The 16,171-nt window shown below is 50.6% G+C and overlaps 1 protein-coding gene across 2 annotated transcripts; it reads right to left on the reverse strand.

The window, feature by feature from the left end:
* Positions 1–11,794: 11,794 nt before the first annotated feature.
* GAPDH (glyceraldehyde-3-phosphate dehydrogenase) lies at positions 11,795–15,545 on the reverse strand. Of its 2 annotated transcripts, none has more exons than XM_066175486.1 (12): positions 15,485–15,545; positions 14,938–14,981; positions 14,265–14,364; positions 14,026–14,132; positions 13,850–13,940; positions 13,573–13,688; positions 13,378–13,459; positions 13,095–13,246; positions 12,913–12,991; positions 12,601–12,684; positions 12,360–12,457; positions 11,795–12,098 (listed from the first exon to the last, which is right to left on the reverse strand). In XM_066175486.1, the coding sequence occupies exons 2-12, from the start codon at positions 14,958–14,960 to the stop codon at positions 12,029–12,031; spliced, it is 1,002 nt and encodes a 333-aa protein (XP_066031583.1). In that variant the 5' UTR covers positions 14,961–14,981; positions 15,485–15,545; the 3' UTR covers positions 11,795–12,028. The 2 variants fall into 2 exon arrangements, with proteins under 2 accessions (XP_066031583.1, XP_066031584.1); XM_066175487.1 differs by having other exon boundaries at positions 14,938–14,984; positions 15,485–15,531.
* Positions 15,546–16,171: the final 626 nt, after the last annotated feature.

Here is a 16,171-nt window from a genome sequence, read left to right on the forward strand (position 1 = left end):
TCATCAATGCAGAGGCTGAGGGATTGAAAATGAAACTGATCCTGGCTTGTGACTTCCTGTTTTCCTGGCCTCCTCTGCCACACCAGGGCATCCCAGAGCACTCAGTCCCATATACACCTCAATGTAAGCCCTGTCCCACCGTCTCTTGTAGCATTTTCCTGGCTGGCTGCAACACCTGCTCCTCTAGTGGTGGTGACAGGAGGCTGGGGCCTGGCAGGGTGGCAGGAGGGAGCGAGCAGCCTCCTGAGAGGCGGTGTGATCCAGAAAGGTAGTGTGAGCACTGAGAACTGGACACAGCCTGCACAGCCAAGGCAGCTGAAGCTCTGGAGAAAAAATGCTTCCCACTAAAGGTACTGAAGGGAAGAGAAAATACATGGCAGTAGATTTGGATCCTCACTAAGATTAGGTATGGAAGGTAAAATAGGGGCTGAGGGATGCAAGAGTTTCTTTCTGTAGATGTGGCCTGGGTGGTGATGCTGCTGGATGCTTGAGCTGGGAGCGCTGTGGCATCCCGACACCCCAGCACAGTGTCCGTGTTTGGGCAGGGTGAGGTGCTCTGCCCGTGCCTGCAGGATGTGTTAAGGCATGTGTTGGCATTTCAGCAGAGGCTGAGCTGGCTGCTGAGAGCTGGCAGGGAGGGAGTGCCTGCAAATTGCAGAAGAATTGAGCAGGAAACAGGAAATCAGGGTGCAGGTGGAACACTGCTGGGGAATGGCAGTTCCTCAGCCTGTGGTCTGCTGTGGCTGGACTGTGACTCCTGACTGCCGTCTTCACTTCTTGAAGGAAGTTGGGAAAGTGCTTCATAGGAGTAGCAGGGCGCTGGGAAGCAGCAGAAGCCCTGGCAGTTCAGTTTTCTACTTTCAAGTGATGATGCCTCACACAGAGTAAATCAGGGATCACTTCCTATCCTGCCTGGAGGCTCTTTATTTTCATGCAAATCGCCTTTCCTGTAGGCGTCTTTGCAGTGTTTTTAGCTCTTTCTCTCCTGTGGAGAGATCTGTGAGTGGCTGACAACTTCTGGTTTCCCCCGTGTGTAATCCAGGATATGCATACTTTTGCCTTAGGAACCCACGAGACTGCAGAGTACATACCCTGAGAGATTTCAGGCATGAAGCAGAGGACTGACATCTCTGCCTCGAGCAGTCATTGCCCAGAGGAGCAGCAGGTGCTGCTAGACACCCGTGTCCCAGGACAGGTGGTGACCCCGGTCCCACACTGCCTGCCAGGACTCCATTTGCAGTGAAACCAAAATCTCTGCCACCCATGTGTGCAAGATGCTGTTCTCTGGTGAATTGTATCACCAGCAAGAGGCTCTGTTCCCCCACCAGTCTGACAGCCTCCAAGATCTCTCTGGCAGGATATGTGACATGGATCCTTCGCCTCAGCAATTTCTCGGTGTGGGAAGCACAGCCCAAGGCCTCTGGTGTTAGCTGGGCCACCCACCTGTCTAGTGGGTGACCCCACATCTCTGGTGCTGAAATGAGATGTGGTCCCTCTTGTCTATTGACTTCTCTGTGGGCTCCTTTTCATTCTTTGGGGAGTATCGAGCCTGCTCCTCTCCACCATGCACCCTGCTGGGAGCTGTGATGTCTAGGAACTACTCAGTGCTGTGTTGCTTCTTGAGTCCCTAATGTCACCTCTTTTCCAGGACACTTCTTGGCAGTGCCTGCTCAGGAAGCAATATCAAGTCCTGTCTGTCTCAGTGTCGGTGCATTAGTGTGAATGTTTAATGCCCAAGAACAGTCCAGGCACAGACTGAATGGGGTTCCATGGCAGGATGCATCTGGGCAGTCCCTCTGTCAGCATTCAGCTCAGGACTGTGGCTGCTGAGTGCTGACCTCTTGAACGTTTGTCCAAGACCATGTCTTTATGATCATGTCTCTGGACTGGCACTAAGGTCTTCCCATTGAATATTTAGGCAGACTGGTTCATCGGCTTCTTACCCCACAGAAGTCCACGTTGGCAGAGACTTAGGCAGTCTGGAAAGGTGCTGGTGATTGCTCTGCCTTATCCCTCCCTTGAGGCAAGAGCTGTCCCTGGGTTGGGACAGACCCCCTTGAGAGCATGAGGGGTTCCATGAGGCACTGAGGGACACGATCGGCTTTTGAGCTGGGGTGAGACACGCAGGTCTCTGCTATGGCTGCTTCACTCCATGCTCCCCGTGCTGAGATCAGCCTCCTGACAAAGGACTTGAGCAGGCAGTGCCAGGCATGCTCCAGAAGTGAGTCCTGGCTCCCCACCTAATGCATTTCTGATCCTGTGGCATGCAGTCACCTCTTCTACCCCTTTCCCTGGTGATGTTCCCCTGGATTCACCTGAAAGGTGAGCTTTCATCCTTGGAGACCTTGCTTCAACATGGCTTTGAGCTAACTTTAGCCTCTTCAGGGACCTCTTTGGAAGAATCCTATGGGAACAGGCCCTGCAGGCAAGAGGATTCCAAGAGAGCTGGTCAGTATTCAAGCACCACTTCCTCCAGGCTCAAGAATGGTGCTTCCCCATGAGCAAGAAATTGAACAAAAGGGGCAGGAGAACTCCGTGGATGAAGGAGAACTCTGTGGCTCAACAAGGAAATTTCAAACACAAGCAGGAGATACACAGGAGGTAGAATCCAGGCTACTTGGAAAAAATACAGTGATTTTGTCAGAGTAAAGCCCATCTGGAATTCAGTCTGGTGAAGGAGATGTCAAGGACAGCAAGAAGAGCTTTTTCAAATGTATAAAAGCCAAAGGAAAACTAAGGTAAATGTGGGCCTGCTGCTAAATAGAGCTGGGGCCCTGGTGACAGAGGACAAAAAAAAAGGCAGGTGTACTGAAGGCCTCCTTTGTATCAGTCTTCACTGACAAGACCAGCCCTCAAGAATCTCTGACCCAGGGGATCGGGGAAAAGCAATGTTGGAAGGAAGATTCTCCCTTTGGCAGGGAGAATTGGATTAGAGATCACCGAGGGAAAGGGGATATCCACAAATCCATGGTCCCTGTCGGGATGCATCCACGAGTCCTGAGGAGCTGGTAAACACCACAGTGGTCGTCTTTGCAAGGTCTGGCAATGAGGAGAGGGGCCTGGAAGAAAGCAAACATCACTCCACTCTTCAAAGAGGGCAAGAAGGAAACCAGTCAGCCTCACCTCAATCCCAACAAGGTGATGGAGCACCTCATTCTGTGAGTTTTCTCTAAGCATGTGGAATACAAGAAAGTGAGCAGGAGAATCAGCTTGAATTCACTAAAAGCAAATTATGCTTGACCAACATGATTGCCTTCTACCACAAGACAACTACCTGAATGGATGAGGGCAGAGCAGTGGATGTTGTCTACCTCGACTTCAGCAAGGCTTTCAACACCGTCTCTCACAAGATCCTCACAGACAAACCTAGGAAGTGTTGACTGGATGAGCGGACAGTGAGATGGATTGAGAACTGGCTGAACAACAGATCCCAGAGGGTCATAGTGGCACAGGGTCTAGTTGTAGCCTGTCACTAGTGGTGTCCCACAAGGTTCAGTACCAGGCCCATCCTTGTTTACCACCCTCATTGACTTGGATGAAGGGTAGATGCTTCCTCATCAAGTTCATTGATGACACAAAGCTGGGAGGAGTGACCAATACCTCAGAGGTCTGTGCAGCCCTTCAGAGTGACCTCAGCACACTGGAGAGATGGACAGAGAGGAACCTTCTGGAATTCAGCAAAGGCAAATGTGGGGTCCTACCCATGAGGAAAAATAACCCCATGTACCAGCACAGGCTGTGGGCTGACCTGCTGGGAGGCAGCTCTTCAGAAAAGAACCTGGGAGTCCTGGTGGACAAAAAGCTCCCCATGGACCAGTATTGTGTCCTGGTGGACAAGAAGGCGAGGGGTGTCCTGGGGTACATTTGGAAGAGCATTGCCAGCAGGGCAAGGAAGCTGAGGCTCCACTCAGCCCTGGTGAGGCAAATCTGGAGTGCAGTGTCCTGTTCTGGGCTCCTCAGTACAAGAGAAACATGAAGTTCTAGGAGCAGGTCTAGCAAAGGTGGATGAAGATCATGAGGTGAGGAAGTGTCTCATGAAGAAAGGCTGAGGGGGCTGGGCCTGTTCAGCCTTGAGAAAAGATATCTGAGAGGGGACGTCATCAATGTCTATAAGTATCCGCAGGCTGGGTGTCAGAGGAAGGACCCAGGCTCCTCTTCTTGGTGGTGCCAAGAAGACATGAGACAATGGGCAGAAACTGGAACACAGGAAGATCCACCTGAACAAAGGAAGAACTTCTATATGGTGCAGGTGTCTGAGTACTGGAGCAGATTGCCCAGAGAGGTTGTAGAGTCTTCCTCACTGCAGATATTCCAGAACCGTCTGGAGGGAATCCTGTGCCATGTGCTCTGGGATGACCCTGCCTGAGGAGAGGGGTTGAGACCAGATTACTCCACTGGTAGTCCCTTCCAACCTTACTCATTCTGAGATTCTGACCTGGCCCACTGAATTTCTTGATGAACACTAGCAGATATTCCCACAGAGAGGGTGGAGATCATCACTTTCCTTGCACTTGACCACATGAGTGTGGGATGGTGCTTACTTGCTTCAGAGGGTTCAGGAAATCTAACCACTAAGTAGCCCACATCTTCTTCCTTGTGTTAAGTGAACCTGCACCCTCCCTTCACTCCTTCCTGGATCCCATCTCTTTTAGATCATATCACTGAAAGAGTCTGACTTGTCTGTTGAGTCAGTCAAGGTCCTGTATTTTCCACCCAGCACCCTTCTGCTGGAGGTGCTTTGTCACTCATCCCGTGTGACTTGCAATTGTGTAAGTTAGCTTTCCCCATATCAGGATTCCTTGGATAGACCTAAATGCAATGCTGACAGCCTTCACTAGGACACCTTTGGATTCCTGCTAGCCTGTTTTATTTATTATGTTTCTTAGACAGGAGGAGAGGACAAAGCTGCGTAGAAAGTTGTTCGTGTTTCTCAGTTTGAGCAGGGAGCTTGACTTTTGTAAGCCTTTTACCTCTGGCGATACTCTTTATACAGTTATAGTTGTTGTGTCTCAGGTACCTGTGACACAGGGTGTCCCAAAACTCGCACGTGATGATCAAGTAGGTCAAATACTCTGGCTACAGGGAAGAAACCTCCTTTCAAAAGGAGAGGTCAGAATTAATGCAGAACACGGTGGAGTGCTGTCTCACTGGAAATGGACCTGGATGATGCATGGACAGGCTCCAGAAAACATCTGGCAAGCCGCCTCACATGGTGATTAATGCTAGGAGTGATGATAAAGCCATCATGATCAAGCTGGACAAATGTCACAACAGATGGGAAGAGGCAGCATTTTCAGCTTCAAGGGCAGACTGCATCTGGGCAAAGTGCAAGAGGAAACAGAAATCATCAGGGTAGGAAGAAATGTAGCTACCTGATATTTTTAAGGGTCACAGCCATATGGTAGAACTGCTAGACCAGTCTAGCCTGTTGGATAAACAAATAGGCAAGAGCCATTGTGAATTTGGTTTACAAGCTATGTTAAAAGTCATATTCACTCTAGAGCTGATAGCCAAACATGCTCTGACACACAGTTTCATCAAGGCATTGAAGGGTCTTTTATATACTCCTGAATCCCCCTCAAAAACCACATTGATTTATTCTGTAAGTACCTCCCTGCTTTGCTTGACAAAGAAAATTGTGTTGTCAATGGGAGACCTTGGCTTGGGATACCAAAGAATATGCTGTGCCAGGGGGAATTTCTCATCAATTTACAAGTGATGGCACGCCCAAGTAAGGCAATGATTTTAGATGTCCTTAAGACAGATGAAGATTGGGTTAGGATTGATGGTTGCCTAAGGACAAGGGATCAACCGAGAAACAAATTGAGACATCAGCCAGTACAAAATGTCACAGCTGAGAACGGTGTGGTGTTCTGTAGCTTTTCCTTAGAGTGAAGTAAGTGAACTTGCAGATCATGGAAAGAGCAGTGTTTTTCCAGTTTTTCAAAAAGCTGTGATTTAATAACATGAGATAACTTTCAGTGAGTGAACTTGCTTGAGTAAGTGGCCATGTGACAAAAGTACTTAGAAATAAGAATAACTAACAGAAATAATAATAAAACTTGACTTACAATAACAGAAATAATCCTTGTAACAACTACAACAACTGTGGTTAGGAGAAAAAGAATAGAGGGACAACAATAATTCAGATGTATGAAAGGTCTTCAGCTGCTCCTATCACCGCAGAGAAAAAAACAATACTTGACTGTCTGAGGAACTAACATACTGTTCTAGGTATATTTAAAGAAAAATCAATCCTAACAGTAATATTTTCTTTTTATTAGCTGAAATCGGGAAAATAATAAAAAACAAGGCAAGAGAGGAGAAGTACTCACCAGACAAGTCTGTTCTGTATGTGGAAAATGCAGAATGTAGTCAGAAGGGAATGATGAAGCACTTTCCAGGCAGTTAGCAATAAGGAGGATCCTTGACAGGATCTCCAGCTGAGCACTGTTGCAGTTGTAGGCGCAGATGACCTGGAGCACACGAATATGTGGGGTGCATGGGGTGCTGTAGGGATGAACAAGGCCCCCCACACAAAGCCTGAGGCTTCCTGGGGAGTTGGAATGAGCAATGCTGAATTAAAGCACAGTGCGGTCGCTGCGTTCCTGCAAACAGTGTTTTGCAAAGTACAGTAACCTCCACGCTGAGAGAAAAGCACTGGCTGCTGAAATCCGTGGTTCGCCGAGGTCAGTTTTTAAAAGCATCAGAAGACATTTAAAGAAAAGCCTGGGTGGATGGGCAAGCAAATGACGTCAGTGCTTAGTCTGACAGGGCATGGACAAAAGCCAATGAGAAACCAGTGGAGGGGGGAGGAGGAGAGAAATCATGAAAGAACAGAAAAAAATCTGCAGTTTAAGTAGTATTCACAGAAGGACAAGGAACTGACAGACAAAACTGATACCATTTTTGATACGTAGAAATGATACAGACTCTCAAAAGGGCTAAATATCTCAGTCAAAAGTGCCAAGAGGCATTTCAGAATATTTCTGAATAGGGTTGAAAGAGAGGTTCTGTTGCCATACATATATAGCCATGCACAGATATATCCAAGAGCAAGAAATAGTGACTGACCTTGCCTGGGAGAACAGAAGGGTTGGAAAGGAAACAGAAAGGAGCTTGCAATCCTGTGCAAGTTCTCAGCCAGACACTGAAGATGTCTTTAAACATCTTTTATCCACATGTGACATTGGTGTCCTTTGTCCTGCTTTGCATCAGGAATTGGAATAGATGGCCCAAAGACTTCTAACCACGATTCCAGGCTGGAAAAATGTTTTGAAAGTGAAAAGTTTAGTTACTTTGCTTCTAAAAAGAAAGACAAGTGAGCATTTTTGTGCAGTGCCTCAAGTCACTTCATGATGTTGTTCTAGACGGCAGTTTAGCCAGGCTGATGAAGGCATATTAGGATCCTGAGGAGATGGGGAAGCTAAAGGCCATGTGAGATTTGGTACTTGGTGTCCAGCACCTAAACCAGTATCCAATTTGGCAACTAAAAAAATGGAGATTGCAGAGATTACAAGCCACCGTTTTTTTTTTCCCTTCTGTCACAGGACTCAGACCAAGGTCAACAAAAGTTGCTCACTTGTTTGTTGGAGGTTTGGGCAATGTCAAAAGAGGGCTTTGAGGCCTGCAATGTCAGAGCTGTATTCCCCACCACATGTAGTATTTCTCACTTAGCAACCTTGAATTTCATCCAGCATTTTAAAAACCCAGTCACTCGGTCACAAGATCCTTCTGCACCTTTCCACAGGTTCATTCAGGGCTGAATGTTTTGGTAAGTTTTGCATAATCAACACACCTTGGCATCCGGTGCTCCAAATTGTTTGAAGGTGTTGATTGGTGGGGCAGATGGCCTCTGATGCTGGCCACTCATGTCTCTCAGTTGCCACCAGCCTTGCCACAAGTTTTCAACCTGGAGAGGGTGGTCTTCCTTGTCCTCAGGCAGTTCTTTGAAAGGTTTTCCCAACCTGTTTTTTCCTAAATTCCATTGCTTTTCATCATGGTTGGGGGGGGCAGGGTGTGTGTTTGCGGTGAGTGGTGAATTACTTGCTGCACAGTTACCTGTTCATCCATTTCTTGCTGGAGACCACCTGAGTTTCGCACGTGGTTTGCTGCCCTTCCTGTCACAGACATGTTCTCAAGTCCTGATGCTTCAAGTTTTCAGTGGTGGCTTCATCTCATTGCTGCCGAGGAGAATTCCCTGTCTGGCAACACCCCAAAGCTCCTCTGACGGCAAAACATCGACTTTGCTTTTCATTCATGGACTTAAGCTTGCCTAATCACTCCCACACCATCTTACGGCTCTTTGGCAGCTTTCTTATCTCCAAGATGCATTTGAAAGAGGTTTTCAGCTTTCCTTTTCTATTTGTCACAGAATCTCTTTTTTTTTTTTTCTCTCCTTGAGGTTACTAAGTTTAATTTACTAGTATTTATGAGTTTTTCTTTTATTTTCATTTGACTACAGCTTCTGCTTTTTGATAGCTGCCTTTTCAAATCTTACACTGTGAAGTATAACCCAGCACTACTGTTCCTTCTAGGGAACACTAAATTAACTCCCTCAAGAAGATGATACTTCTGTAGTAAGGTAATATATGGAGGTAAGTCAGCTCTCCTAGACTAAGAGATTACATTCAGCTCGGAAGAGTAAGTAATGAATTACTTGTTTTTGCAGCATGTGCACACTGTGATTGCCCAAAGCTAGGCAGCTTGGTTTTGATGAAATGTGAGTACTGCTGGAGCCTCCAGGGGTATTTGCATACCCTAAGTCATGAACCTGCATTTTGAGAATGGCATCAGTTATGAAGGAGGTTGAAACATTATCCTTTAAGACGTTTGTCTTTTGTAACTGTGTCCTAAGTCTTTCAGAGACCTGTATCAGCTCTTCCTTGCCCTGGGCTTGTCAATTGCTTTGCTCAAAGACTGATTTACTTTTGTTTTAAATGTTCAAGACCATATTTCACTGTGCTTACACAGTCATCATTTTGCTATGTTTTGGAGTGATTTTTCAAGTGAACTTAATTATTTTCCACATTTGCCCAAGCTGGTTTTCACTACATGGCATCATCATTAATGCTGAAGTTTCATGCTGACATCTCAACGTGAAGGTGGTCTGAGGACCTTTCTTGGGGAAGCAGTGCATGTATAGTCGGCTGTGCAAATGCCAAGCAAGTATAAAATAATTTCTCTAAATGTTCAAAATTACTATAAAACTAATTTTTTCTGTAACACCACTGCTAATTACCCTTAGCTGTCTTTAAAAAAGGAGAATAAAGTGTAGAGCTTACCACCCCTAGAAATGGTTGCCTGCCCATCAGAGAAGCTGTCTCTTGGGTCAGCCAGAGAGCTTTCCCAGATGCATCCCTCTCCTACCATGGCTCTGTGCAGTGAGCCCTGGTGCCTGGCCAGCCGAGGAAGGCAGTCAACCCTTTAGCCAGGATCAGTGTCTTTCTGTACCTTCCCCTTGCAAGGTGCTCACAAACCAAGATGGATTCTGGCTTGTGGCAGCTGCTCTTGGAGTTGCTTTGTCTCAGCAAAGTGGCACAATTGCTTTCCACTCCCTTGCTGGACAAGAGCCTCCTTTTATCTGCCTAAGCACCTGCCTTGCCCTGACCAAGCATTTCTATCTGCTTTCCTTAAAAATGCTGTCAGAACAAACCTAGAGCTCCCCTACCTGGGGGAAAACTCCTCTCCAGAGACAGAAGCAGCTGCAACAGCGGATCTCCTGTCTTTATCTCAATGCCATCCAGAGTCATATGCGTCAATTTTGCAAACTGATGGGGGAAAAAAAAATTACATCGGGTTTTTTTAGGTCAGGGTTGCAGTTCTCAGACAGGCTGGCCATTGAGCTAGTTTTTCCATCTGTCCAGAGGGGCCTTGCTGTGGTGCCATCTGCAGGCACAGTGTCTGGATGCAAAATAAGGATCTGGAAGAGCTGTGCATTTTAGGAAGGTTATATTAGAGAGAGGAAACCAAGCCCTCCAGGGCAGTCCTAAAGCTGCATGACTAGTTTGCCACACTCACTCTCCCTGTTTCCATACAGGACCAACCATGTTTTAAAGGCTGTAATTCCTGGCTTTCCTCGCCTCAAGACCATGTAATTTTTCTAGGAGAGATGAGATTGTAAACCAGTTGAAATTGTATTTTAAAACAAAGTGAACTTTTATTCAGAATATTCCCAGCAGCTGTTGGTCTGAGAGCACATACTCTTCCCTCCACCCCGAGGCTGTATGACTTTGCTCATTCCCAGAGCAATTTGATCTCACGTTGGATACGGCTCACGCTTGTTAAGTAACAAGAATTCTTTGCTCTACCAATTTTCAGGTAGCCTTATCTCGCTTAGGAGACATAAGGCTTTTTAGAAGAAAAAGTTGACTTGTAGAAATGTTCCAGCTCTTAACCCGGTTCAAAATATGTTTCACATGGGAAAACAGGACATCCATCCCTCCCCCGCCTTGAGGAGTTTCAGTAGCCTCTCTGCACTTCCAGATTATCAAGCGAGGCGCTGACTGGCACGCACACAAACACGCAGGCAGCAGCACACAGCCCAGCCATTCAAAGCACCCAGGCACAGCAATCAAGGACAGGATGGGACCAACCCAAGACTCATTTGTAATCTTGACAGGTCTCCAGGCTACACAGCCCCCCCCAGCAGAAACCCAGCTTCACGGGAGGGCTGCCTCCCATGAGCTCCAGCACCAGGCAGCTCCCACTTAATGCCAGAGTTACTAAAGCTCCAATGGCAGGGCCATTTGTGGTGCAATCTAAGTATTTCTGCTGTCCCAGGGCTACCAAGCTGCTCAGAATCCCAGTTCCTATCTGGAGGCAGGTTATTCAACCTTCTCTTTGCAATGCAATTTTGAGTCATCGCCCTCGAGTCCAGCAAACATTTAATTCTTACACAGCCCAACTGCTGGAGATAAGCGGCTCTGGGAACCCATGCCTAGCATACCTTGATCCTGAGAGTTTAATTCCTCCAGCTTACGTCCTTGCAGCATCCAGATCAGGGTCTAAAGCAGTTGGGGTCCGGACAACAGCTCCAACCGTGCCTACCAGGGAGAGAACACATCAGCCCTGAGATGCTAAATTAAGCTGCTAAAAATGGAGAGCCACGTGATTCTGTGCAGTGCTTTGCTTATCTGTCCTAGTGCTCACAGGTCATGGAAGGCTCCGTCCCTGCCCAGCAGCATTCATGCTTCCAGGACTAATGCAGGGAGGCAGAGGGCTGACACTCACCTTGCAGAGATTTGCTGCTCAGCAGCTTAACTGCAACTGCCCCTCCTTACGCACAGAATTAAGCCAGAATTAAGAAGGGCCACCACCATGCCGATGCTGGCCTTCGACACGTCCCTAGGCAGCCATTTCCTCTGGGGCAAAGCCAATGCATTTTAAAAGGTAAAAGCAAGTGAAATACCCTCCTTGTAACACCAGGATGTATCTTCCTTGTCCCTCACTGAGGCAGGGGAAGGAGAATTGTTTCTTGTGTCCCTTTACCATACCAAATGCAAGAGTCATCTTCTCAGCACTTTTATTCTGCATACGCCCATCAGACAAGCAAATCCAGAGCTGGGTGGATGGAGCCACAGAGCTGCTTTCCATCCTACCACGCAGCAGTCCTGCACCACACCTTGTCCTGGCTCACGGGCTGGAGTCTGGGCTCTCCCATGTGGAACAAGCAGCTCGGCAGGCTGCACTCCTCAGCTCCTCACTGCAGCTTGCAGAGACTGTGGCATGCAGCTGTTCATTACGTACAGACCCCGCTCCTCCCATCTCCCCCTGACAGACAGACAGACAAGGCTTTTCAGATGGTGATCACTTTTATTGATGTAAGGTGGTACACAAACAGATCAGTTTCTATCAGCCTCTCCACCTCCCCCAGGTTCGGGGAGAAGTTGGAGGAGTGGGGGAGACAAGGGAACAGAACTGGCCTCTCACTGCAGGATGCAGAGCTAAGCGGTGGTGAACAAGGGCAGGGGCTCCAACAAAGGAGAGTCCTGCTTCCCTAGGCAGCAGGGGGGGCTGTGTGCTCAGCTTACTCCTTGGATGCCATGTGGACCATCAAGTCCACAACACGGTTGCTGTAACCATATTCATTATCATACCTGGGGACAGAAAACAAGCACTGTCAGGGCTGACCCTTTTCTTGCATTCTTCTGCTCCTCTGCCCCATCCCACACAACTGAACTCCCATCTACCCTCTGGGGGGAAGGAGGCAGCTATAGTAATTTCGGGTAAGAAGCAATCCCACTCCACAGTGAGGATGGAGGTCTGTGTATCCACCTGGATCACCAGCAGTAACCAACAGGACCCCAAGTTTGTAACCTGTCTGTGCCAACCCCCATGTCCTGCAGGGCTGCACCTACCAGGAAACCAGCTTGACAAAATGGTCGTTCAGTGCAATGCCAGCACCCGCATCAAAGGTGGAGGAATGGCTGTCACCATTGAAGTCACAGGAGACAACCTGAAACACAAGAATTGTAATGCATATGGTTGCCCAGAGTCTGTACTCCAGGTGCCCGAACCAGGATCCTGGCAAAGCTGCTGCCAACAGTCTTTTAGGAAAATGAGCTAAGTGCCAGTAACCAGTGAGCAGGCGTTCCTCACCTGGTCCTCTGTGTATGCCAGGATGCCCTTCAGGGGCCCATCAGCAGCAGCCTTCACTACCCTCTTGATGTCATCGTACTTGGCCTGAGGAGAGACAGATCCAAGATGCTCAGATCTCAACACACACAAAATGTCCACTGGGGACAGGGGAGGGAGGAGACACACATGGGAACACCCCAGCAGGTGCTCTTCACAGAGATCACATCTTCAGGACAAGATGGATGCAGAGAGGACAACTCCAGGTGCAATATAGAGTTTAGAGGAAGCAAAGGCACATCTGGAAGTTGTTGAGACCTCATCCATAACACTTACTGGTTTTTCCAGACGGCAGGTCAGGTCCACAACAGAGACATTAGGGGTTGGCACACGGAAAGCCATTCCAGTAAGTTTCCTGTGAGAGACACGAGTCAGCAAGGAACAGCATCGGGTGCTCTCCTGCCAGCCTAGGAATGTTCTGCCTCCTCCTGACACCTCTGAGAAGGGACAACACTCACCCATTGAGCTCAGGAATGACTTTTCCCACAGCCTTGGCAGCTCCAGTAGACGCTGGGATAATATTCTGAGCAGCACCTCTGCCATCCCTCCAGAGCTTCCCAGAGGGCCCATCCACTGTCTTCTGTGTGGCTGTGATGGCATGGACGGTGGTCTGAAGAAAGAGCATGGGAATAAGAACACAGCTAATACCCTCCAGAAAGAGCATCCCAGGTGACACAGGGAGTACACATGCATTCCCTCTCACATGAGGTCATCCTCCTCGGCACCAAGCTGCAGACCTACCATGAGACCCTCCACGATGCCAAAGTTGTCATGGATGACCTTGGCCAAGGGCGCCAAGCAGTTAGTAGTGCAGGAAGCATTGCTGGGGTAGAGAGATAAAGGCACATCAGCCAGAGGCAACACTTCCACTGAGGTGAAGTGAGATCCCTGGCAGCTAGTGAGAGCTCCAGGTCAGAAGGCATGTTCTCTCCTTACCTGACAATTTTCAGAGACTTGTCGTACTTCTCATGGTTGACGCCCATCACGAACATGGGAGCATCAGCAGAGGGGGCAGAGATGATCACACGCTTGGCACCACCCTTCAGGTGAGCCTGGAGAGAGAAGTAAGAGATTACATAACTCAGGATGCTTCCAAGCTTGCTTCTTCAGATCTCTTCTCCCTCACAGCCCCATCTTGAGCATCTCTACAGATGGTGAAGTGCCCCAAAGGCAGCACTATCACTTCTCTCCTATGGCTCTGTAGCATACTCACCCCAGCCTTCTCCATGGTGGTGAAGACACCAGTGGACTCCACAACATATTCAGCACCGGCATCCGCCCACTTGATGTTGCTGGGGTCACGCCTAAGGAGGGACAAAATTTTAAGAGCTGCTACATGAGACACTTGCTTTCAATCTCCAGAGGAGCAATGGGGAAAAAGATACTTACTCCTGGAAGATGGTGATAGCATTCCCATTGATCACAAGTTTCCCATTCTCAGCCTTGACAGTGCCCCGGAAGTGGCCATGAGTAGAGTCATATTTGAACATGTAAACCTAATCAAGAGAGGAGCAGAAGGTCAGGGACCCAGGCTGCCATCATCCTCTAACACACTGGGAAGTTACTAGAACAGATCCAGAGGAGCCCTACTCAGAAAGGCCCAGAGGGGGCACTGCAAAGCAACTCACCATGTAGTTCAGATCAATGAAGGGATCGTTGATGGCCACCACTTGGACTTTGCCAGAAAGGACGGCAGCCCGGGTGACCAGGCGGCCGATGCGGCCAAATCTGGAGAGAGAAAGACATGCGTGAGGAGGCGGAACAGGGAACCAGCCCAGCTGGGCATGGGAGGCAGTCCTTGGCAGCCTTCCCTCGGGATCGTCCACTGCTCCCTGCCCGGTAGGGCGGGAGGGAGCCCTGCAGCTCGTCCAAAGGCCAAGGCACCCCAGTTAAAGATTAAGAGCGACCCCCGCCCCGGAAAGGTCAATCGCTAAATTTACTGAGAGCCCCGGGGATCCGGTTACTCCTCGGCCCGGCACGAGAAGGTCACATCTCCGGGGCTGCCATCGACACACGATCCCCCAGGAGACCTTTTTGTGGGGGGATGCAGGGATGCCCGGGAATGGGGAGGGAAACTGGGGCAGCCGGGCAACGGCAGCCCCTTCCGGAGTGAGTCACCCCGAATCCGAAGAGAAATGAGTCAGCAGCACCGCTCTGCCCTGGGGGGCGCCGGCGGAGCAAGACCGGCGGGATTCAACCTCTCCCTCCCCCCAAATCTTCCCCCGCGCCCTTGAGGCGTCCTTGCCCCCCCCCCCACCCCACCCCCAAATCCCTGCTGGCCTCGTCGGCCCCGGTACTCACCCATTGACTCCGACTTTCACCATCTTTGCCGCTTCGGGATGTTCCTGCTGGCAGAAACCACCAGTAGGGGCATGAGGAGAACCGGCAGCAGCCGCCCCCGGCAGCCGCGCCCGCACCCGGCGCCGTTAACGTCTCGCCCGCGCCGAGGGGCGAGCGGGGGGCGGGCGCGGGGACTGGGGGTTGGAGAACGGGCGAGGGGGACCCGGGCTCAGAGCTAGCCCCACCCCCCCCCCGGGCGATCACTCCCCCGCCCCGGGCGATTAACCCGCCTCCCCCCCACCACGACAACTATCCGCCGCCTCCTCCTCCGGCGACCATCCCCCCTTCACACCCCTCTCCGTCCTCGCCTCACCGCCCCCCTCACGCCGCCCCCGCCATTTTGCGCCGCGCCACCTTTGTGCCCGTGGGCCCCGCCGCCACGCGGCCCCGCTCCGCCCGGGGGCTGCCGCACCCCCTGCCGGCGGGCGGGCGTGGGGAGAGGGCTCTCACACGCCCACCCCCCGCCGCCGCTCGCTCCCCCCGCGCAGCTCCCCCGCCCCGCCGTTACCTGCTGCCTCCGAACCGCCCGGCGCGCAGTGAGGAGGTGGCGCAACGCCTCCCCGCCGCCTTTTATAGCCGCGTCGAGGGTAGGGCGCGGGTCCGCCCCGCCGCGACGCTGTCGAATGGCATCGCGGGGGCCGGACCGGGCTACGTGCGCCCGTGCTGCGGGTGCGGATGCCGAAGACCCCCCCTGTTTCCCCCGCCCCGCCGCCCCCCGTTAACAAAGGCCTCGCGCCGGGAACGGAGGGTCCGTAGCGATTACCCTCCCGTCGAGCCACCCCAAGGGGGTTGGTGATGGTGGTGGCGGCGGTGAAAGATGCACCGGTCCTTGCGGGGAGTTGTCCCCAGGACGGGGATGGGCAGCTGCGGCCCTGCCCGAGGAGGCGGGGAGGGACCCCCGGGTGATTGCCGGTCAGGGGCTGCTCCCGCTGGACTCGGTGCCGCTCCGGAGGATGGTGTGCGCTGCTTTCCCCTGGTAACAAAGGGCAGATAGCCACCCGCCCCGGCTGCAGTCTCTGCCCCCTTGGATGGAGTAGGATCCAGTATCCGAAGGGACCTACAGGGAAGCCGGAGAGGGACACTTCGTCAGGAGCTGTAGTGGTGGGACAAGGGGTAATGGGTACAAATTGAAAGGGGGAAAATTTAGAATGGGTATCAGGAAGAAGTTCTTTACTGTGAGGGTAATGAGCCACTG

The sequence above is a fragment of the Chamaea fasciata genome, unplaced genomic scaffold (genome assembly GCF_029207755.1).
Source record: "Chamaea fasciata isolate MVZ Bird 193981 ecotype frontalis unplaced genomic scaffold, bChaFas1.0.hap1 SCAF_2, whole genome shotgun sequence".
NCBI classification, from domain to species: Eukaryota; Metazoa; Chordata; class Aves; order Passeriformes; family Sylviidae; genus Chamaea; species Chamaea fasciata.

Coding starts and splice junctions, on each gene's coding strand:
- GAPDH (XM_066175486.1), bottom strand. CDS start 14,960: ATGGTGAAAGTCGGAGTCAATGG. Junction 12,992..13,094: donor GTCATTCCTGAGCTCAATGG/GTGAGTGTTGTC, acceptor TGTCTCTCACAG/GAAACTTACTGGAATGGCTT. Junction 12,458..12,600: donor TGGCATACACAGAGGACCAG/GTGAGGAACGCC, acceptor CTTGTGTTTCAG/GTTGTCTCCTGTGACTTCAA.